This window comes from Cyprinodon tularosa, unplaced genomic scaffold, assembly GCF_016077235.1.
Source record: "Cyprinodon tularosa strain WSP-4 unplaced genomic scaffold, ASM1607723v1 ctg85, whole genome shotgun sequence".
Taxonomy (NCBI): Eukaryota; Metazoa; Chordata; class Actinopteri; order Cyprinodontiformes; family Cyprinodontidae; genus Cyprinodon; species Cyprinodon tularosa.
In genome coordinates, this window is record NW_024039618.1 from 411,682 (window position 1) to 434,878 (window position 23,197).

General features: G+C 36.4%; 1 protein-coding gene across 1 annotated transcript in view; it reads left to right on the plus strand.

Annotated features, from left to right (window-relative positions):
* The first annotated feature begins 3,816 nt into the window (after window positions 1–3,816).
* The window catches only part of LOC119775096 (macrophage-stimulating protein receptor-like), a 38,166-nt gene continuing 18,785 nt past the window's right edge, over window positions 3,817–23,197 (plus strand). Inside the window, exons 1-13 of the mRNA XM_038272981.1 lie at window positions 3,817–3,980; window positions 4,512–5,795; window positions 18,124–18,300; window positions 18,403–18,522; window positions 18,614–18,784; window positions 18,867–19,033; window positions 21,462–21,591; window positions 21,682–21,821; window positions 21,914–22,093; window positions 22,234–22,330; window positions 22,440–22,664; window positions 22,781–22,927; window positions 23,014–23,176. Coding sequence (XP_038128909.1) covers window positions 4,596–5,795; window positions 18,124–18,300; window positions 18,403–18,522; window positions 18,614–18,784; window positions 18,867–19,033; window positions 21,462–21,591; window positions 21,682–21,821; window positions 21,914–22,093; window positions 22,234–22,330; window positions 22,440–22,664; window positions 22,781–22,927; window positions 23,014–23,176 — 2,917 coding nt within the window. The 5' untranslated portion in view covers window positions 3,817–3,980; window positions 4,512–4,595. The remainder of the gene's footprint in view (window positions 3,981–4,511; window positions 5,796–18,123; window positions 18,301–18,402; window positions 18,523–18,613; window positions 18,785–18,866; window positions 19,034–21,461; window positions 21,592–21,681; window positions 21,822–21,913; window positions 22,094–22,233; window positions 22,331–22,439; window positions 22,665–22,780; window positions 22,928–23,013; window positions 23,177–23,197) is intronic.

Sequence of the window (23,197 nt, forward strand, 5' to 3'; positions counted from 1 at the left end):
AATTTATTTGCAAAATATATATATATTGTAAAAAGTATTAAAATAATATCTCATATTAAAGTAGCTAAATCTCTAAAAAAAATATGGATTCTTTTGAGTAAAAACTTTTTCAGAATGTTAAACTTTCAACATTTCCTTATAGAAATACCTTAAAATAATTGAGCTCCAAATGCTATTTATTTATTTGTTTATTTTCTAAAAGACAGGGAAAAGCAGTTTTGTTTGGAACCATACTAACAGCTTTTCTGGGAGGTTTATTTTTAATTTGACCTCTCTGGAGATGGTTCTTCTCACAAATTGTAGATAACAGTTTGTGATGCAATACTGCACATATTTCTCCTTGATGCAGCACAGAGTATACATAATGCTGTTTTCTCCTTATTCTCATTCAGGCGGTATCAGTCTATGCACTTCATGGTGGAATGTTTTGAAGGTTTTTTTTTTTTTTGTGAAAACTGGTTCAGATGTTTGCTTGTTTTTTTTTTTTTATTTTATTTTTTCCCCAGAGGGGTTAAAACTCAGGTTTTCTGAACTTTGGATTCAATAGCAGATCATTAACTTTTGGTTGTCAAATCAGATAAGACCTTGTCAACTTTTGCAATCGGTATTTCCTCTTGAATTACCTATCCTATACGTAGTTGCAGAATTAGGGAAGAAAAAATAAGCAATCATTAAAAAGCTCATGGATGCTTCAAGAGGGGCGTTCAATAAGTAATGTCCCTGACCGACTTCCAGTTGGTCGATCTGATCTAAATTTTGCATGTGCAATTATTCATATCTCTATAGATCAAGTGTCAAATTACAGCTCTGAACTATTTGTTGTTTGAGATTTACAGGCGTTTGAACTGAGTCAAGTCTGAAACGGAGCCTTTTGAGTGTCGAGCAGCAGGGGCGGAGCAGATGGGTGGCCAGGGGTGGCCATGGCCACCCTTAGCCAATCATTGGCCCCCACTGTGGCCACCAATACCATTTTCCCCTCTAATACAGATGGTGGCAGCAGTAATACTCTTAAGTTGAATATTCAAAACATTTTAATTTTTGGGGTTAATTATAGACATCAATATACTAATATCATAGATGATAAGTACAGAATTCATGCTCTTTTCAGAACTAGATTTTGAGATTTATGGGGTAAATATGTGTCTCGGCAAGTCATCTAGGAGTCAAAAGTGAAAGGATAAATAAATAACAACTTTAATAAAAACTTAATGTGGATATTGGTAGTTGTAAATATCAATTTTATGCAGGATGTTTATTGATACAAGTAAGTAAGTAATGGCAATGATGATTGATCTATGGCCCAGAACTCAAAACTGAGACTTATCCAATACACCTTTTATCTAGAAATTACGAATGTTAAAATATATGCATCTATTTGTTAGCAAAGGCTGTGGGAAAGTATAGTTAGTCTTAACTTAGAAAATATGGATGTTTCGCTTGTTAATTTTCCTGTTGGAACAGTGTAGATTGACCGTGAGGTTTTGGTGCCTATCCACTTTTGGCCGACCCTCTGTACACATTGGGTATTGCCTGGCCACCCTTATAAAAAATTTCTGGCTACGCCTCTGTTGAGCAGTGATCCGTTTTTTTGTATTTCAAAGGAAGCACACTATAGAGACTTTTGATGAAATTAAAGTAACTTCTGGTTAATATGGCCTTGTAAAATGTTTTACAACTTTTTACATTGTAAAACATTTTACAAGGCCCTACGACTGGGCAGCATCACCATAAGTTATGCAAAGTCCTTTACAATAGAAAAAAACGGATCACTTCACTATAATTATCAGGCTGTAAATCACAAATCACTATTAGGTCAGACCTATAATTTGCTGCTTTTTCTATAGCCAGTGGTGGTTCTAGACCAAAATGTACCAGGGGGCTAGGAGGGGGCCAGTGTGTTTTCATGGGAGAACAGAAAAGCATGAAATAAAAAAACAGGGCAAGGGATTCAAATATATTAAGATAGCTTCATTGAAGTGAAATTTTTATTCAAATGGTTGAGTCTTATTAGGTCAATATAAAATCAGAATTTATGAATGTTACATATTTTTGACCAAATTTAAGTTAAAATAACCTTTTTCTATAAAATCAGAATCAGAACCCAAGAATACTAATAAAATCAGCTGTAAAAATTAGAGTAATTTTTCCATAAAACTTTAAAAACAATCCACTGGACTTGGTTTCCAAAGTTTGAAGACGTTTTGTTTCCCAGCAAAACGTCTTCAAACCTTGGAAACCAACTGCAGTGGATTGTTTTTCAACTTTTACCGAATGAATATGACCTGGATGACTGAGAATCTTCATGAGCATAGAGTATTTTTCTTAATTTGTTTTGAAAAACACATTTAGCAGGTGAAAACCAGGATCCACACATGGTGCACGAATTATTGTATTGCCTGCTCACTCTTACTCGTATTAAGAAAACACCACCTTGCATAGTCTAAAATCCGGGATAATTTATCCGACTTGCGGGCATCCGTGAACAACTATCGATATCAGGTAGAGACTCTCGGAACTTCCGGGAGACATGGGCTGTCTGAAACACTTTGTAAAAAACAATTTAAAAAAATAAATAATAAATGAATGAAATAGATCCAAACAGTAACCATGTTTGTTCCAGCAAATATCATCATTAGAATTTCTTTTACTATTAAGCCTTCGGTATAGGAGCCAGGACATTAACTGCAGGGACACTGGCCCCCGTTGGCCCCTGTCTTGAACCACCCATGTCTATAGTGATGTATATAATTGCACATGCAACATTTCAGCAACTGTGCAAACTTTAAGTGGATCAGGGGCATTACTTATTGAACATCCGTCGTATAAAACTAAGTTTAAAAGAGAACATTTAATGATTTCTGCTGAAAAACAGTCCATGTTTCACTTCTCTCTCCCCTCTATCCGTAAGTTAAATGCGGGTGGGTGTATATTTGGGGAGAGAAAACATTCTTCTCATAACTCCCTGGCTGGAGCTGTCTACAAAAATCCCATCCCTCATGAGAAAGAAATGTATTTCTGGCAGAAATACTACTTTCTTTGCTCTGGTAGCTTCCCCCCCCTTTCGCGTGTGTGGAGCAACAAACGTAGTTAATAATATTCCATGATTTTTAGGAGGGCAACCAACGGGATACTTTTCTCTGGAGGTAAATTTCGCAAGAGTTTTGTACTTCCTTGTTGCGGGCGCGGCTTGAAGGAACAGTGTCCATATGGAGTTTATTGTCAAGTCAGCCAGATTAAAGAAGGTGTTGTCTGTAGCCTTAACAAAATAAACAACAGGTCTCACTAATCTGTCACTTCTTGGTCTAAAAAAAAATATAAAGTATTTTTGGCCATAAACAGTTCTAAGACTCTAAAATAAAATTTACTGAGGTTGTTTTTGACAAAGATATATTACTTAAAGAAATAGATAAACTAATATTTTATTTTGGATTTTAAGAGAAAATAAAACACATTCTTTATGTGATTATATCTATTGTTATTTTATTTATATCTATTATTATTTATTTGTATCATTTTGTTTTTCCCCTAAAGATAAAGGTAATTTCAGAAGTGTATATGAGTTATGTGTGTATGTTTGTTGTCCTCTGTGTTGCTCTGTTATATTATTTGGAATATACATGCAATACAGTTTATATAATATGCTTTGGTAACTTTGTTTTTTAACTGAATAATTGATAACTTGTTTTAATTGATTAATTGATCTCCATTTGCAGTTACCTTTAACCAAAGTCCTGAGAAGCTTTTATTTTGAAAGCTGAGGTAAGATCCTGCGCTGTTTTTCCTCAGACTGCTGAACATTGTAGAGATCATCCCCCCTTTTGCGAATAGACTGAAGCAGTGATACTGGCAGGTGAATACAGTCAGATTTGAACTTCGATACAACAGAATTTTTTTTCTCATATATAATTTTCACCTCCCTGGGACACATTTTGGAGTTTGTTGGACATTTCCAGTGCTACTGCTTCATTTTTCAGACTGAGGTGAGGTTTGATTTACTTTCTTTTCTTAAGGAGATTTTAACAATGCCTTAAACAAGGCACATAAAACAACTTTTTCTGTTGTAAGACCGTTTTTTGTTTTCTTCCTTAGATTAGACGTATAACACTCAAACTTAAGCCTGTATCTAATATTAGATCAGTATTAAACTTCAGTATGATATACTGTTATTGGCTTATTTGTTTTGTGTAACTGTAGCTATGCCTGAATATTTCCATAGCTGCTCCACATGTTACAACAAGTCCTCTTTTGATTTAAGTTTCCCATAGAACTTTTTTGTTTGCCGCTCACCCTCCCCACTTTCCTCCATCATTTTATCCAAATGTATCTCTTGTAATGATAAAGTATTTGCTTATTAAAAGCCTGTAGATCCTCCCCCTTTTTTCTAAGTTGAAATAGCTAAATATTTACTCAGTCCGCCTCCCTCTTTGAGTCACTCAAACGTAAAAAATAATATGTTATACTCCTCTTGTCTGGTAAACCTTAACATTCCTGCTCTGTTTTTTTCCCCACAGGGTCCTAGTTGCCTCTCAAGAATGTTCTCTTTTTGGAAAATGTCTCGCAGGTAGCACTCAATCAAAGTGGACTGTGGCGTGGAAATGGTCACTGTGACTGCCTTATTGGCAATCTGCATATGGATACAAGCACAGACTACCTCAGGACAGAAAATCTGTCCCGTAACTGAGCGTAAACAGGTGGATTTCAATGTAGAATACTCTCTCCCTTACTTTGAAACTGAAAAACCTATTCAAAACATTGAGCTAAAAAGGGATTCGGATTTAACAGAAGTGTATCTCGGATATCAGAATGCAGTTATTGGAGTTGATGATTCTATGAGAAAAAAATGGGAGTTGAAAACGGGCCCAATAGGCAGTTCTGACTGTGATACCTGTTTGGTATGTGACACAGAAACTAATCCAGAGGATCTAGTGGACACAGACAACAAGGTTCTTGTTTTGGATCCCTTTGCTTATTTTCTTCCCTACCTTTATATTTGTGGAAGCACTCAGCATGGTGTATGTTACTTTATTGAAGTTGATTCTCCAAAACTTGAACCCAAATGCTTATACAAAAGAGAGCAGAACTTTCCTACCAATTGTCCTGACTGTGTGGCCAGCCCTCTTGGCACCAAAGTCACAATCGTTGAGGATAGAAACATTGCATTATTCTTTGTAGCATCTACAATCAATGACAAATTGGTGCAGGAATATCCACGGAGCTCAATATCGGTCCTGAGGCCACTTGCGACCGAAGATGGATTCCTCAAGATCACAGATGGGTTGACGGTGCTGCCCAATCTACGCAACTCCTACAGCATTGACTACATTTACAGCTTCTCCACCAAAGAGTTTGTCTACTTTCTATCCCTGCAGAGGGAAAATCCCTCCAGGAACAACTCTGCCTTTCAGACTCATCTGGGACGGCTACCCATTTCAGCTCCAGAGGTCTGGATGTACAGAGAACTGGTGCTGGAGTGCCGCTATGAACCAAAGCGCAGAAAGAGAAGCAACTACAGGGATGTTGTGTACAATGGACTACAGGCGGCCCATTTAGGGCATGCTGGAAAGGACTTGGCTGAAGAATTGAGGGTCAGCACAACGGAGAACATCTTGTATGGGGTGTTTGCAGTAGTCAATGAGCAAGGGGAACCTCAGAGGAGCTCAGCCCTCTGCGCGTTCCCTTTGAGTAAAATCAACGATGCCATTGATATGGGAGTGGAGGCATGTTGTTCCTCAGGCCCAGAACAGCTGTCCAGAGGCCTCTGCCATTTCCAGCCGTGTGAGAGCTGCCCGCATGAGGTGAGTAACTTTTTGTCTCAGTGTTAACAAATTGATTCACAGATCGGTCTGTGCTTGGAAAGGAAGTGGCGTCTTCAGACAAACATTGTGCAATTAATGATGCACGTGAACTTGAGTAAGAAAAACTGGAAAATCCCTGTCTGAACCTTAAAACAGATATCCATGTTTTTATAGAGCTATTTAAACGCAAAAATCAATCAGTATTATGAGTTTGTTTGCATTTTATGCAATGAAACTGACCAAGTCCATGAATCAATACTGTATTGAATCCCAGACCCTTTTTATTTTTCTTTCTCTATGTGCTTTAAACTTCTAGAGACAAACATTTGGCATCTATTTTGCCCTTTTAGAGCATGGATATGCTTTTGTCTAAGTCTGGAGTCATCAGTCTTTTCAATCAAAAATCCTTTTTTTTTTTTTTACCACTTTCACCACATAAAATATACCTAGAGCAGCAATACGTACTTGATCATTAAATAAAACATACCCTTTTTATGATTAGAGAGCCATCTTTTTATGATTATGTTTGGGTTCAGCAAGATTAATTTTAAACTTTTAAATCTAGAGAATAAATTATTTTTATGATTTCAATAAAGATAAAAAATAAAGAAAAATTTGGTTTGTGGCATCAGACCAATTAAAAATCTTAAAAGTTTAGATAAAATTGGTTAAGGTAGTTTTTTTTTTAATCACACTGGATTTCCACATTAGTTCTGTCTTACAGCTTCACTTTTTTCTACCTCCATTTTTTTTTATTACATTATCAAGAGTCACTTTAAAGGGCCTCTAGCACAACCCTGAAGCTCTGAAGCTTAAGGTGGCAGACACCTGGTCTAAACATTTCACTGGAGCTCTGGCTGAGCTCAACTCTTTTGTCGCCTATAAAAAGTTTCCTTTCAAGTCTGCTCTGCATGTAGATTGATTTATTTTCAACTTTGACCAGCTACCCTGTTCCTGACTAAAGTAGCTGCATTCACACACAGGACATTTTCACCGTTTTGCTTCACTGTCTACAATGAAACATGATTACTTATATTTACACATTGAGTTATGTGATACAGTGATGTTTGCCTATTGTGTTATTAATGTTTTTAATTTTCTCCACACATAAGGCCTGTTCTTCAGAATGTTTTGTGTCCTAAAACTCTTGTAAATTTGTTTGTATGCTCAAAGCAGGGCTTCAAAGAAAGTGCAAATGGATTTGTGCTTGCAATTTAGCAGACAGTGTGTGGCTTCATCAATATGCAGATCATATTCTAATAACCAAAATGCACAAATTTGTGGCTAGAGTATATGCAAATGTAAATATTTACCACATGCAAAAGGATTTTACAAATCTGAAACTAAGCCACTGCTGCAGTTTTCTGTTCTTTTTTTAGTACTCCTGAAAGAAAACTGACACAAAAATAAAAGCTGTTGTCATTGCCACAAAGGAGACATTCTTTTAATGCCAGCGGATGGAGAGAGATTCTGTGTAATAGCAATAGTAGAATAATATTAACAAAAAAAACATAACAAAAAACGTCCATGCGGGTGGGCACAAATTAATGCTTTATTCAATTAAACCAAAGCAAAAAAATAAAAATAAATACAATTCAAATCTCCTTGTGTTTCATAAATATTAGTTGATATTATAATTCTTATTTTTTTAATATTTTTTTTTTATTGTTACCTCTATATCCATAGCTTAGAAACTCGTTTTTCTTTTACAACCGACCTCAACTGCGTGGTGAACACAAATTCTGCTTAATTTAATGGGCAGAACCAAAACGGTCTGCAGCTAATCCACTTATTGCTCATAAAAATAAAAGAAATAAAAAAATGCACATGCAATTTAGAGCCCCTTATTTTGAATATCAGAAGATCTGGCATGTGGTCTAAGGATAAGAAACAAGAATAAGATCATACACGGGGGGATTAATTGCTCTGGATTCTATTAAGGGGCTTGAAATCATAGGAGCAAAAGAGCAAAAAAAATTTTGCACATTGTTTTTTCGTTTCTTTTTTTTTTTAATGAAAGATTTTGAAAAACCATGTATGGTTTAGTTTTGTATGGTATTGTTTGTGCGTATGCCCACCTGATAATGCAATAAAGAGCACACCTCAATAAAAGAACAGGGAGTGGTGGTTGAGTCAGAAACTTAACCAGTACATTGCCACATCATTTATCTAAACCATAGGTTCCACTAAGTGTCAGATACTGACAGAACAAAGCATATTTAACCAGATTAAATGCTTAGTATAAACACAAAATTAAGCTTTCAAAAATGTTTGTCACATTTGTGAAGGCGTAGTTAAAAACTTTTTTTAACTAATGCGTTTTATCTTCACTTTAAAAAGTGCAGCGCCCCAGCCAACTTCTCTGTTTACCTAATTTTTAAGTACACAAGAAAAATAGGCTATTTCTCAATTCATAAATCTTGAAACTTCAGAAATTGGCCTTGGGTTCCTAATAAAAAATAAAAAAAAAGGAGTGGCTTGTGCTTTTTATGGACTTCTATTTGTGGCCTATCTGCACAAACAAAAATCAGGTCCATGCAACACAGGTTGTAAACTCTACTAATTAAGCCTGACATTTCAATGGAAGGTCCCTGTTATCTTCAGTTTTAGTAGAAACTAAAGATAACAAGTAGTAGTGAAAGAAAAAAAAAAGAAAAATTATATATATATATATATACACATTGTGCTTTTTGTCCACCACCACAATGGTTGGTTTATCAATTCAGTCCATCTATATCTGGAAGTCCGACAGGATCTTGGCTCGGTCATTCTCTACCATCTTTGGAGGTGTTTTCCACTTTCACCTTGGGGTTTCCAGCCCATGCTCTGCACAGATGTTCCTGTACACTATTCCAGCCACTTGGTTATGGCACTCCAGTCATTCTGGATAGTAGCTCTCACGCTCACTAGTCCTCGGCCTCCTTCCTTACGGCTAGCACACAGTCTCAGGGTGCTGGATTTGGGGTGGTACCCTCTGTGCATGGTTTGAAGATTTCGTGTCTTAATATCTGTGGCCTGTATCTCATCCTTTGGCCAGCTTATTATCCCTCTATTATCCAACACACACACACACACACACACACACACACATACATATATATGTGTTGGAGTAAGGATTTTATAGCTGTAGGCCTTTCAGATTCACCAAAGCATAACATCAGTTACAGAACAATACAAGTCTCTGAAGCAGGAAGGAAAAGCAAATCATTCCTTTTTAAATGTATAAAATGTGAAATGTAACAAATGTAAACATCTTTGTTTGAAAAGTTTGTTTAAGATTCAACTGTGTATTTATTTATTTCAGATTCAGTTATTTAATGCAAAATTGTTTGAAAATTATTGTTCTTCTTTGGAATAAAAAGTGGGAAGTTACATTACAAACATTAGCCAAAAAAAAAAAAAAAAAACAGCCAGAAAAAAATGCCAGGAAGTTAGCCTGTTGAATAAGCAAACTGTGACATGATTGAACAGGTCAGCTAGCTGCTTGTATGTGGAATGTCTACTGGTAGTTAATGGTCCGTTTTTCTTTCATAAAATGCCTCATTTTAACCACTTATCTATCTGGCAGCCAGATAGGTACTTCTTTGATGCCCTCATTGAAAGACAACTTTTATTGTCATTTTGTATACACAGAGTGCAAACAAAACAAAATTTCTTTCAGTACAGTTTTTCAGATAGCGATATATGAGTGTGGGTGTTGGAAGTATGCATGCAAACTTGCCTGTATGAGTGAATGAGGATGTATGAGTGAATTTGTGGTTAGATTTATGCCCATAATAAATTATTGTAGTTGATCATAGGCCTGACCATAACTCACCCTTATCTGAATGTTGACACTAAAAAAGGATTTTCTCATGACGTATTTCAGCTTCTGACCCACAACATGCTGCCAGAGTCAAATTATGAGCCAAACTATTGGTTGAGTATACAAACATTTCTACATACTTAATTAACCACAGGTGTAATAATATTACAAATCACATCAACAACCTAAGAAGCTGATGCTGCCTGTTTCTAAATGATGCTTATATATCTTTAAGCACTTTAAAATACATATTTATTGTTTACGGTAGTTTGATTTCTGGGGTGAATCTAAAGACCCCATACTGGTTCAGTAAGGACAGATTATTTAAAACGGTTGAATGGACAATTCAGTATAATAGCAGTTTCAGAGACTTGGTTCAATGACGAAAATAAAAATAATTTTCAAATTAATGGATATGAATTACATTGGGTGAATAGAAGTAGTAAAAGAGGTGGGGTGTTGCTTTGTTTGCTAACACTGAAATAAGGTGTAAAATAAAGGACACTATGTCAATAACTGTTGATGGTGTTATGGAGATGATTACTATAGAAGTGTTAAATGAGAAATCAAGAAATATAGTGGTGAGCTGTGTGTATCAAGCACCAGGATCTAACTTAGAACTATTTACTGATAAATTAACAGAGCTCATTGAAATTAGTAAAAATAAAACATTATTCTTGTGTGGAGATTTTAATATAGACTTGGGAACTCAAACTGATTCAAATAGTATGTTTGTTGATACAATGTGTAGTTTGGGTTTCTTCCCATTGATATCAAAACCAACAAGAATCACAACACACTCTGCCACAATAATTGACAATCTATTTACTAACATAAAAGATGGAGAGGTGCTGAGTGGACTCTTCACAATTGATATAAGTGATCATTTACCACTTTTTGCTATTTACAAAAATCATCAGAACAGTATTACTGTACCTGCGCCAACAAAGAAAGTGTTTAATACATCAAAATTTTTTTTGGATAAATTGAAAGATGATCTGTGTAAACAAAATTGGAATAGTGTATATGTGGATGATGTAAACAGAGCATATGATGAGTTTATGAATATTTTGGGAGTTTTGTATAAAAAATGTTGTATGAAAACAAATTTTGCTAAGAAAGATGCTGTTGACAAGCCATGGATGACAAAAGGGTTGAGAAATGCCTGTAAAAAAAAGAACAATTTGTATTCATCCTTTTTGATGTTAAAAACAAAAGAAGCAGAGGATAGATATAAGAAATACAAAAACAAATTGACATGGATTATAAGAAAACATAAAAAAGAATATTATAGTGACCTATTACCAAAATTAATGGTGACACAAAAGCAACATGGGCAGTTATAAACCGTGTTTGTACAAAGCATAAAATAAAATCTGGTATTTCAAAACACTTTTTAAAAGAAAATACAGAAATTTATGACCGGAATGAAATAGCAAACAAATTAAATCATTATTACGTAAATGTTGGTCCAAGACTTGCTGCTCAGATACCAAAAGATGATAGCGACGTGACTCAAAAAACTGGGAGTTGTTCAAACAGCATCTTTCTTGGAAAAACGGACGAGGAAGAAATAAAGAGTATTGTCAATAAAATTGTGGATAAAAAAATCAAAAGATTGGGTAGACATGGACATGACCTTTGTGAAGGAAATCATGTCTTATGTAATTAAACCATTTACCTATATCTGTAATTTGTCATTTTCATCAGGAAAATTTCCAGACACCATGAAAATTGCAAAGGTAATTACCATTTACATAAACGGTGAGAAATGTATGTTTAGTAATTACAGACCGATATCGTTGTTACCACAGTTCTCAAATATTTTGGAGAAGTTATTTGTAATCAGATTAGATACATTTATTGATAAAAATAATATTTTAAGTAGCAGTCAATACGGATTTAGAGCCAAAAACTCGACATCAATGGCTCTAATGGAACTGATAGAACAAATAACAAATGCAATTGATCAAAAACAATATTGCGCCAGTATTTATGTTGATCTAAAGAAAGCATTCAAGCAAAAAACTCATTAAATACGGGATTAGAGGGACGGCATTACAGTGGATCTCGAGTTATTTGGAAAAAAGAAAACAGTTTGTACAAGTACATGATACTAGATCCGAATTTTGTGAAATTAAATGTGGAGTTCCACAGGGTTCAGTACTTGGACCAAAGTTGTTCATCCTATATGTTAATGACTTGGTAAATGTGTCAGAGTTTTTCAGATGTGTCCTATTTGCGGATGATACCACTTTTTTTTGTCAAGGTACAGATATAGAATGGATGTTAGAAAAAATGCAAACAGAATTTATGCAAATACAAAAATGGTTTAAACTTAATAAATTATCTTTAAATTTGGATAAAACAAATTATATGTTATTTACAAGGAGACAAAGAACTGTTAATATTCCATTTAAAGTTGATGGTGTAGAGATTTGTAGAGTTAGTGAGGTGAAGTTCTTGGGTGTGATTATTGACGAGACATTAACATGGAAATCCCACTTGAATTATTTAAGAAAAAAAATAGCCAAATCAATTGCAGTGCTTTATAAAGTAAGGGATTTTCTGAACGATCATGCACTGTATATGTTGTATAATGTATTAATTGTTCCACACTTGGTCTATTGTGTTGAGGTATGGGGAAAGGCATGTTATACTAGTACAAAATCTGTTTTTGTTTTGCAAAAAAGGGCTATAAGAGTTATTACTCGAAAACATGGCAAATACCCATCCAATATATTGTTTTGTAAATTGAGGTTATTAAAATTCTATGATTTAGTTGATTATAATATTTTGTTAGTTATGTATAAGGCACACCTAAATACATTACCCTCAAACATCCAAAAAATCTTTGCAAAGAGAGAGAGCAGTTATAACCTTAAGGGGACACAGATTTTTAAGAAACCCAAATTCAGAACCAGTTTGAAAGAACGATGTACCTCGATACAAGGAGTCAAACTGTGGAACGAACTACAAAATGATGTTAAAAATGCCAAATCACTGCACATGTTTAAGAGAATGTTAAAGACTGGATTCTTGAAGAAGTATGAAATAGTATAAAGTGAGCTCATACTATCGTTGTTTAGTTGAGATTGACGACTGACTTTGTTTTTGTTGCAGAAGATAACCATTTTTTTCCCTGTTTAGTTTCAGAGCTGAGAAAAAAGGGGCAGATATTATAAGATTTTTTTCTTCTTTCTGCTGCCTTTCATTTCATTTGTTTTAAAATTTTGAAATACATATGTAGTATGTCTGTGTGCATATATGTATGTAATGTATACAGATGGATATGTTGGTATGTATGGATGGTGTATTTTTTATTTTTTAGTATATCAAAAATTTGATAGGCTGTTTTTTTTTTTTTGTATTCAATGAAATGAATGAATAAATAAATAAGGACCCAGAGTTGGGTCATAACACCAACTTTGGGAATCAGTGCAGCACAGCACTCACCAATAGGGAACCTTGAATCAAAAATTTAAAATAAGTAGTCAACCCGAGTCTCTCCTTGTTGTAGTTAATTCCTCCATGAACAGGGACAGTTATAAAGATATGTGTATATACATTCAATGTCAAATGCCCACTTGTGATGGTGCAGCAAATGGTAGCTTTGCTAAGATTCTCAGCATCTCCAGTAGAGGTCATCTATGTAACTGTCAAGGCATGGGCTATGGCTATGTTGCAGTGCTGAATTTTGGGATAGCCTCCACAGAAGAGCAGTAACTAATGAAAGTAATTGTCTGGAAAATTACAAAAACAGACATACCATTGTAAAGGACAGCACGTGTTTAAGAGCTACTTTTATGTCCAAGCTACAATATGTTGACTACACCTTTGCATCCTGAATATATAAGTCTATTAAAGTTCTTTCTGTTAAACTTAAGAGTAGTCTTTAAAAACAGTCAAACAGGAAGTATGGCCACAGAGCTAAAGTCTACCATAAGAATGCTAAATTAATGAAGCTTACCGTATTTTCACGACTATAAGGCGCAATTAAACGTCTTTTTTCCCCCTCAAAATGTGCGGTGCGCCCTTTGGTGCGGTGCGCCTTATGTGTGTTGTAACTGCGACTTTTGAGACCACCTCATTGAGGAGATGATGAAAGAGTGACTGAATGTAAAGGAGACCAGGTGTTTTTTTTTTTCCACTCATCACCATCGCTGTTAATATGTAACTCCATGCGTGCCCATCTCACAGCTGATGTGAAAAACATGGGGAAACAAATTAACCCTGTGCTCGCTGTTCAACCGCTCGACATCGGTGTGAACCGGACCCAGCAAGTGCAGCAGAAGCAGCGAGTTTACATGCAAAGTAAATGGTTGACGCGCGTATAGGTGCAGCAAAAGGTCCTGCAGCGCGTTTTGAGCAGCAGGAGCGTTTAAGCATCTGCCAACGCGCTGCTGCTGCTCGAGATGGAAAAATTGAAGTTTTGCTGCTGGACGCGCCGCATCAACCAATCAGAGAAGCTGATCTGGGAGCTGACAGCGAGACAGACACATCGCTCTGATGACATATGATATTAACGCAAATGGAAAAAGCTGGAAGGATGAGGAGATGATGAAAGCGTGGCTGAGGGAGGTGTAGCCTATGTGAGGAGACCAGGTGGTTTTTTCCACGCATCACCATCGCTGCGTGCCCATCTCACAGCCGATGTGAAAAAAAAGGTGAATCAAATGGACGCTGTGCTCGCCGTTATCCCGGGGGGTCTGACAAAGGAACTTCAACCGCTCGACATCGGTGTGAAGCGGCCGTTCAAAGTAAGGCTGCGAGCGGCGTGGGAGCGATGGATGACAGACGGAGACCACAGTTTCACGATAAGTGGAAGGCAGCGCCGGGCGAGTTACGCCACCGTTTGCGGATGGATTGTAGATGCTTGGACTAACGTGTCTGCTGGCTCTGTTGTTCAAGCTTTTGCAAAAGCCGGCATTATTTCTGAGGAGCTGCGCTGCACGGAAAGTGACTGACAGCCAAGAAGGGGAAATTGGCATGTCTGATTTAGCGCAGCTGTTTAATTCAGAAACAGAGGATGATGACTTTGATGGGTTCGATTAATACTTTGTAATAAATACATGAATAAAGCACAATCATACTCAGTTTTGCTCCCGCTGTATTTTTCTCCCTGAAAACTTAATTCAACAGCAGCCTCTGGGCGCGTCTCCTCCTCTTCAGCGCGGTGGCTGGCAGGTGTTTTTTCATCTAAATAATCTAAATCTTGCAGCTATATTTGCTGTGATCAGTGGGAATAAAGTAGTTTTAATATGTTTTTAAGTGAGAAAGTCCACCTGAAAACTTAATAATTGCAGTCAGTTCATCCAGATTATCTATTTCTGTCGGAGGCGCTCAGACCCCCACATACCAGCGGTGCGCCGACAGGAGAAATCCTTTCATCAGCAGCCTCTAAGCAGGGTAGCCTCCGGGTTCACCGCGGCTGCTGGCAGGTGTTTTTCATCTAAATAATTTAAACTGCAGGCACCCATAAAAGCGAACATATTCCGTCGGCAGGTTTCAGGATTTTAAGTTAATTTAGGAGTGATCACAGCGCTGTGTCATCTGCGATGTGTCTGTCTCACGGCCAGCTGCCAGGTTTGATTAATACTTTTTAATAAATACATGAAGAAAGCACAGTCATACTCAGTTTTGCCCCCGCTGTATTTTTAAATACGCAGTAGAGGTATTTAAAGGTAGTAGAGGACATGTACCTGTATATAAAAAACGCGCCCTATAGGCCGGTGTGCCTTATGTGTGTGTTAAATACAGAAATGGGACACATAACTGAGACTGCGCCTTTTAGTACGGTGCGCGTTATGGTCGTGAAAATACAGTAAGTGAAAATAAAATCTGAAAGACTCTTGTCAGTTTCACCTGAACCACCTGCAATGTCTTTGGTCAGCTCAAGCCAATTAACTCAGGGCCACACCTACTCTTCATCTTTCAAGATCCCCTTCATTTGGTCTAGCTTCTCCCGCATGCAAGCAAACTTGCACCCACCTCCACCCTCATTCTCAGACTATTCTCAGTCCCACTCACCCTCTGGCTTTATCCGCCACCAGTGTCTAAGCCCCGGTAGAAGACTACTCTTATTAATTTCCCAGGTTACTTGAACAAGAAAATGTTGATTCAAAGCATCAGTCTTCTACAGGGGCCTGAGCGCCAAATAACTTATTTCATTGATGTCACTATCTGCATATCTGTTTCTGTGTGCTTGAATCCCAGTCAGCCTCAGCGGATGGCCGCTCTCACTGAGCCTGGTTCTGCTGGAGGTTTCTTCCTGTTAAAAGGAGGTCTTCCTCTCCACTGTTGCCACATGCATGCTTGGTGTGAGGGATTGCAGAGAGTCAATGAGTCGATTGATAAGCTGGTTTTCCTTTGATAGAAACATTTTGAACAATCTGAATGTGTTACCTTTATAAATGAATTGAATTCAATAACACTTTTCTAATTGAAGCTTTTCTCTAATTGAGACCCTTCTAAACTAGAAGAGTCTCTGTAGTTTGAAATAACAGTATGTTACTGCTATTGTCAAAATGGGGCTTAATTAAGCCAGGATATCTGTAAAATCCCGGCTTTAATCACAAAATGAACAAAGTGGATTTTCCAGATATCCTGGCTTGGTTAGGGTCCAACTCAGTTTGAAAAAGCCGTAAAATACTGCAAAACAACAAAAAAGACAGAACTTTTGCTCCAATCCAACTTTTCTGAGGTTGAATGGGAAATTTTCTTATACAGAAATTATATGAGTAATCAGGTTTTCCCAGAGTTGGTCCAGTATTTGTTAACAAGCCCACAGAAGTGTCAAAAATACCCACATTCTCTAAGTACAGATATGTGTGTAATAAAGACTAGTAAATGTACTGTACTGAAGTACTAAACATATTTAACTCTTTTAAGTGAAGGTATAAAAATAAGGGTTTACATTGTACTTAAGTACAAAACTAAAATGAAGATTTTTCTTAAATTAGATAAAATAGCTTGAAATCTACTCTGTTTAGTTGTGTTGTACATTAAAGTATTAAACAGGAAAATCCAAACTGACCTGAAACAGAACTTGAAACATAATGAAAATGTAAATGTAAAATCTAATGAAAGGGGAATTGACTGGGAATGTCTTACATTTCAGAATCTGGTCTGGCAATGTTTCCTAGCTCCAGTCTCTTCATCTGCATTGCTATCAGTGCAGTCAAAAAACTGTGCTCAAACTTAAAAATTGACTCTTTTGTGATCTATATTGTCACCTTTTTTTTGTTTAACCTGTTTACTCATTTGAGAAAATAAGAAGTAGAAAATGCAGGTATTTGTGTTCACATTTTGTGAGTAATAGTAAAAAGTCCACAAAAAATATTTTATTAAGGTACAGAAACCAGTAAAACCTACTTAAGTACATTAAGTATTGATACTTTACTTGGCAATTCCTGAAACCCAAAGTTACTACAGCCATTTACCTAGATAGTTTAGAACATTTAATGCTTCCTTTTAAAGACCTGCTTTGCAGAGACACTATTTTAATTTTCAGTAAGGACTTGGTACTTGCCAACACTCCCAAAAATACCATAACCTGAGATTTTAAAAAAATGGCAGTACTTTCAAGAAAATTAATTTTACCTACGCACATAAAGGGAAGGATACCAGCCTCAACAATGCAGATTGTTGAATGCGGCTATATGAATGTCTTTAACACAGGGGTCTTCAATGTTTTCAAAGCCAAGGACCCCCAAACTGATTGCGAGATGGAGCGGGGACCCCCTAATTATATATATTGTATGAAATTGTTTTATATCAAACTGGTCCTATAGTCACTCTATTACATATGGAGTCATGTAACGAAAGTAATTTCTCCCTGGGGTTATTAAAGTATTTCTGAATCTGATTCCTGGTTGATAGGACAGGTGTTGTGAATGAAACGGTGCCCAGGTTTGAAAGAGCTCCTGTGTGTCGCTGAATGTGTGCATTGACGACTGAAAGACATCTTCTGCCTCCATTTATCTGTTTACTACAGTGTGTTGAATTCATGTTACTGTGTATTTAAAGACATTTTAATTAGTGCAAAAAATTGCAGGAGGGAATATAAAAAAAAAAGTAATCAACCAAGAATTTCACGACCCCCATGCAGTACCTCCGCGGACCCCCTAGGGGTCGCGGACCTCCTTTTGAAGACCTCTGCTTTAACACCTCAGGAGAGCTATTCTTCTATGCTGGGCTGTATTAATGCAGTAGTTCTAAAAAAAAAAAAAAGGAATCCCATCCAAGCATTAAAGGTGTATAGTGTACAGTAAATGATCTGAGAAACAAAGTTCTTGGTTTGCATTTTATAAATATGCAATAATGCTCAACATTAACTAAAATAGATTGTATCTCTGACTCACTAAGTGTATGCATGAGTATCTTTTTTTGAAACAATTATTGTAAAGCAGTTACTATTTGTGTTATTTCAGTTGATTGACAGGTTTTGATGGAGTCAGATCCAAGCTGACCTGGAACTTGAAGATATTTGTTTTGTTAAATGTGGGTATTTTGCTTGTGCAGAATTCTGCGGGGAATCATACATGCAGTCAAAAGGCCACACTGATCTCTAAGCCGCACTACAGGCTGGATATCTTCAACAGCAAGATGACGGATGTCCTGTTCACATCTGTTCTGGTCAACACCATAGGAAATCATACGATTGGGCATTTTGGCACATCAGATGGCAGGATAATTCAGGTAATACCGTAATATGCTTTTGTTGTGTTAATTTGTTTTATTGTGGGAAAATGTATCAGACTAAAATTAATATGGTGCCCTTTATGTCTAAATTGTTTGTAGATGATTCTCACCTGGCACAAGCTAATAGTTTTTGCCAACTATTCCCTGGGAAAGGATGAAATATTCAGGACAGCAACTACTTACTCTGAAGATTACCTTATCTTTGCAGCTGGAAACAAGGTACATGTACCATATTCTATTGCGCACACACACATTGTAAAAAAAAAAAAAAAGGTTTCTCATTTTTAGCTCTTCTATTTCCATACAAAAGATGTTCAAGGTGCCATCTGCAGGACCGGGATGTGAACATTTTTTGACATGCCCTGTGTGTTTAATGGCTCCAAGCTTCATGAACTGCGGCTGGTGTTCTGGCAAATGCTCCAGGAGGCCTAATTGTACCTCAGTCTGGAACAAAGACTCATGTGCACCTATTATAACTCAGGTAGCTATGTCCCTAACTCGTACTTATTGATTATGAAGTGAATTGCACTCATACACATATTCTGTCTCTATTTATTTTGTAGTTGTTCCCTAAAACAGCACCTGCTGGAGGGGAGACAGAGGTAACACTGTGCGGTTCAGAATTCCAATCTGCTCGGCGGCCAGCCATCATTAATGGAAAAACACACATCATAAAAGTGAACTCTGGGACCTTATGTGTTGTCCAGCCTACAAGAAGCAACAGTACAATGTAAAAATCACAGACACAAAACACCAGTACCATTAGAATTACTTTTTTAGCTTTTATCTTACTTGCTAAAAAAACAATGTAAGCAAATGCTGATCTTCAATTCCATTAGTTATTTTTTGTTCTCGATAATAGATTCTTTTTAATCTTTAAAGAAGGAGGTGAAAGTGAGTGTTTGAAAATGAATGGCATTGTTTTAATATCCCTTCTTTTTCTGGTTGTTACCTCTTTCTTTTAGTTTTTGTGATCATTTGCACCTCAACTGCAAAAAAAGAATTGTGGTTTTGATTACATTGAAGGTCTATCCTACAAGTCAAAATTAATATTCATAAATTGCATGCACAATACCTTAGAATATAATCCACCCATCTATTTTCTAACACGCTTATCCCGAGTGGGGTAGCAAGGAGTGCTGATGCCTATCTCCAGCAGTCATTGAGTGAGCGGCGGGGTCCACCCTGGACGGGTCGCCAGTCCAGCGCAGGGCAACCTTAGAGTATAATTTCTTACAAAATATTTCTTCCAAGCAATGATTCGGTCTGTAACCTTAAACACACTAATATTTGTCACTGTTTTGAGAAGTGTATTATTTAAATTGGATTTTGCTAGTTAAATGTCAAAGTAACAAAAGGTAAAATTGATTACATAATATCTTAGATATATAACTTTTTAGGTTATTGAATACTGTAAGTATCTTGCTTAAGAAGCAGATCAGGCAGTACTAATTATTTTTGAGAAAACTACAATAATCTCTAATTGATGATGTCTGCACACCCAAAAACTGACTGTACAATTGGTTTCATTACACATGGGACCACTGTTGGTCAAGTTAATCAGTAATAACCTGTTCATAATTAACCTGTTAATTCATGTTTAAAAATGGTCTATGCTTTTAATGTGAGTTCTTTAGCAGTAAAGTAACATCAGTTTTTGGAACTGATGTTCAAAAGTAGCCTGTTTCAATATTATGGCTATTATGATACATTTTTCTATAGTATTTCTCTTCAGCTTTGCTATTATAACACAAATATTACAAATGAAAATATTAAGTCCATATTTCTCATCTCTATGTATAAGCACGATGGAGACTTGAGTAAAACACTTTCAGTAGCTGCACCAGCTTTAAACATGTAAAAATGTCCCGTCTTCTTAATTATCTAACAAACACCAAGGGATACAAAGCAGGAGGCATATAATTTTAGTCGGGCTCTCTCTCATGGTGCCAGGATAATAGCTGCCCAAACCCCTCCTCCAGTTACACTATATACCATACATTTGTCAATACATTATTGGAGATTATCTTTATCACATTCAAATATTGCTTCTCAAAAATAATAAAAATGGATAATCTATTACTCATGAAGCAGGTTAAGCTGACATAAAGTTATGCACTTCCATTCCAAAACCTTACTAATTTTCAGGTAAATATAGATATATTTGAAACACCATCAGCTCAATTAATATTGTATTTTGCATTTCTTAACTAAACAAACCTGTTGGGGTTTTATTAACATCTCTTCAAAAGTGGAGGTGAGTGGTGGTGGAGTGAAAGGTCTGCTCAAATTATTTTTTATGTCATTGTTCAAAGGATTTTGGTAAATTTTAGACTTGTTGTCTGTTTTCTCTATAGGGCTTTTGTCATTTAAATGTTGTGTTTTATACAGAAAACAATTTGTTGCTTTGAAATTTCCCCAAACCAATTGTTTTTAACACTTTAATATTCTACAACTGAACATTCTGGAACAAACACCTGACTTGTTTTAGCTGTTTAACATTTCAAAATGAGTTAAGGGAACAACTTAGACATATAAAAACAAGTTGAATTTGATCAGGAATTAAGTTGGCTTATAAAAATAAAAGTAAAAATATGGCTATGAATTGCTCAGCTTATTTAAATCTTCTGTCATGATTTAATTAGAGCGACACCCAGGCCAGGGCACATAAAATTCTTTATACATGTCATAAATCAACAGGAAATACAACACATAGACTTGCCATACCACACATGTAGACCACTTCTTTATAATTAATTTCAGTGCTAGTCAAGTGTCAAATCTCTGACTGAGTGCGATAGCATCTCATGCTATGCTATGCAGACACTCTGCCTTTACTTATGAAGGCTTACTCATTTTAGCATTCAGGATCCTTTCATTTGCTCCAACGGCTGAACAGTTTAATTTGTTTTCTGAATAATTCAGTCTATGATTTGATATTTTTATGGTTGTGGTACTTATCCTTTGCATATTGGGCATTGATAAAGTGTACAGAGCTGGTTTCAAACCCTTAGCCTTTAAAGGCGTCTTCTTTTAGAAATTGCAATATATGCAGTAAGACAAGATAAATATGTTTGAGACATTATGAGAGATTTATGTATTTATGTCTTTACGTTATTCAATATCTTTACATTATTTTTGAATGTGCTCAAATGCAGGCTGTTTTGTAAACTGAATGAAAAAGTACCAAACCAAGACCTGAACATCACTCTGCAAATAGATGAGGGAGAGGTGGAGGGTGTCTACTCCATTGAAGGTACAGCCCAAATATCTGGCTTCTCTGTTGTGGTAAGAATTTCCTTTTTGTAAAGTAACAGATAAAATTCAGATAATTTATTGAAATAACTGTTAGTAAAACAATCCGTTAATCTCCATCAGGAGCCCAGCATTATAGACATCAAGCCAGACCATGGCCCCATGTTTGGAGGAACCCATGTTACACTCATCGGGAAACATCTCTACGCGGGGAACCAAAGAGAGGTTCTATTTGAAGACCAAAAATGCAGATTGATTTTAAGGTGAGACACACAGGATGTTAACACTTATTAGAAATGTAACAGACTGTTTAAGGACATTTAGCTCACCTATGTCAGATTTCTTTTGATTTCAGTGATCCCAAGGAAAAAGAAAATTTGTCTTCAATAATCTGCAGTACTCCACCGGCGAAAAACATTGGGGAGGTGCCAGTGAAAGTTTTAATTGACAACCTTGAAGTGACATCAGCTAAAAAGTTTTTCTATAAAAGAGATCCTGTCATACACTCTGTTGAGCCCAGATGCAGCTTCAGAAGGTGGGGCACTCACTTAATACCTTTAATGCAGTACCAATCTTAAAGTAAAATCAAGCTTTTTGATAAAAAAAAGTTTTTTTTGTGTTTTTTTTAATAAAAATGTTATTGGTGTTACTAACATTGCCTATGCTGCCACACAGTGGCTCCAAGCTTGTTATAAATGGTCAGAATCTGGATTCAGGCCACAGACCTGTCGTTCAGTATACTTCTACAACATCTTCAAAGACTGTAGATCAAGTAAGTTTAATTTATATTACCTTCAAAATGCGTCTGGCAGGCAGACGCATGAAAACAAAACCAGTACTTAATGCTTCTTGGTTTAAACAACGATGTTATTTAATTTGAGGTATGTAACGGCTCAAGAAACGCCACGCACCTGGAGTGCTGGACCCCAGCCTTTTCGGCGGAGGTACAGGAGGTTAATCATGGATACATTTCCATTCAGATAGATGGAAAAGAAGATCTTTTCAGAGAAAAGTTTGTCTACCACGCGGATGCCAAAGTCATCCCGTTTGAACATGATGACAACATTTTACGTCTGAAACCAGGAGATGATGAAGTTTCACTGCATGTACGATAGTTTATACTATTCTTTCAGCAAATAAAGTTTTGTTTGAATTAAATATGATGCTTTGCATAATATTAAGCCGCCCGTCTTTTAATATATAATCTTTGGTTTTATATCAGCACAACAAACTACAGTCAGTGGAGAAATGCATGAAAATAACAATGAGCATTGGCAGTGAGCTTTGCAAGCATAAAGTTCTTCTTAATGAGGTGACCTGCAGGATTCCTAAAGACCTGATTATCCCCAGCGCAGGATTACCGGTTAAAGTGAGAAAAAAATCCTTATTTTAAACTAGATTTGACACCAAGTGAAATGCAAAACAAAAGCCAACATTTTTGCTTTGCTGCTGCAGGTTTCTGTCAATGGGGAAGATTATGATGTGGGCACTGTTGTCAGCACCAAAACCAACAACGACACTGTGATTGCAGGTATTGTGCTGGGCATTATTGCAGCACTGGTCGTAGGTGCTGGCCTTGCACTGTTTGTGATGAGACATCTAAGAAACAAAGAGAGAGGTAAGGGAAGAAAAAAGAAAA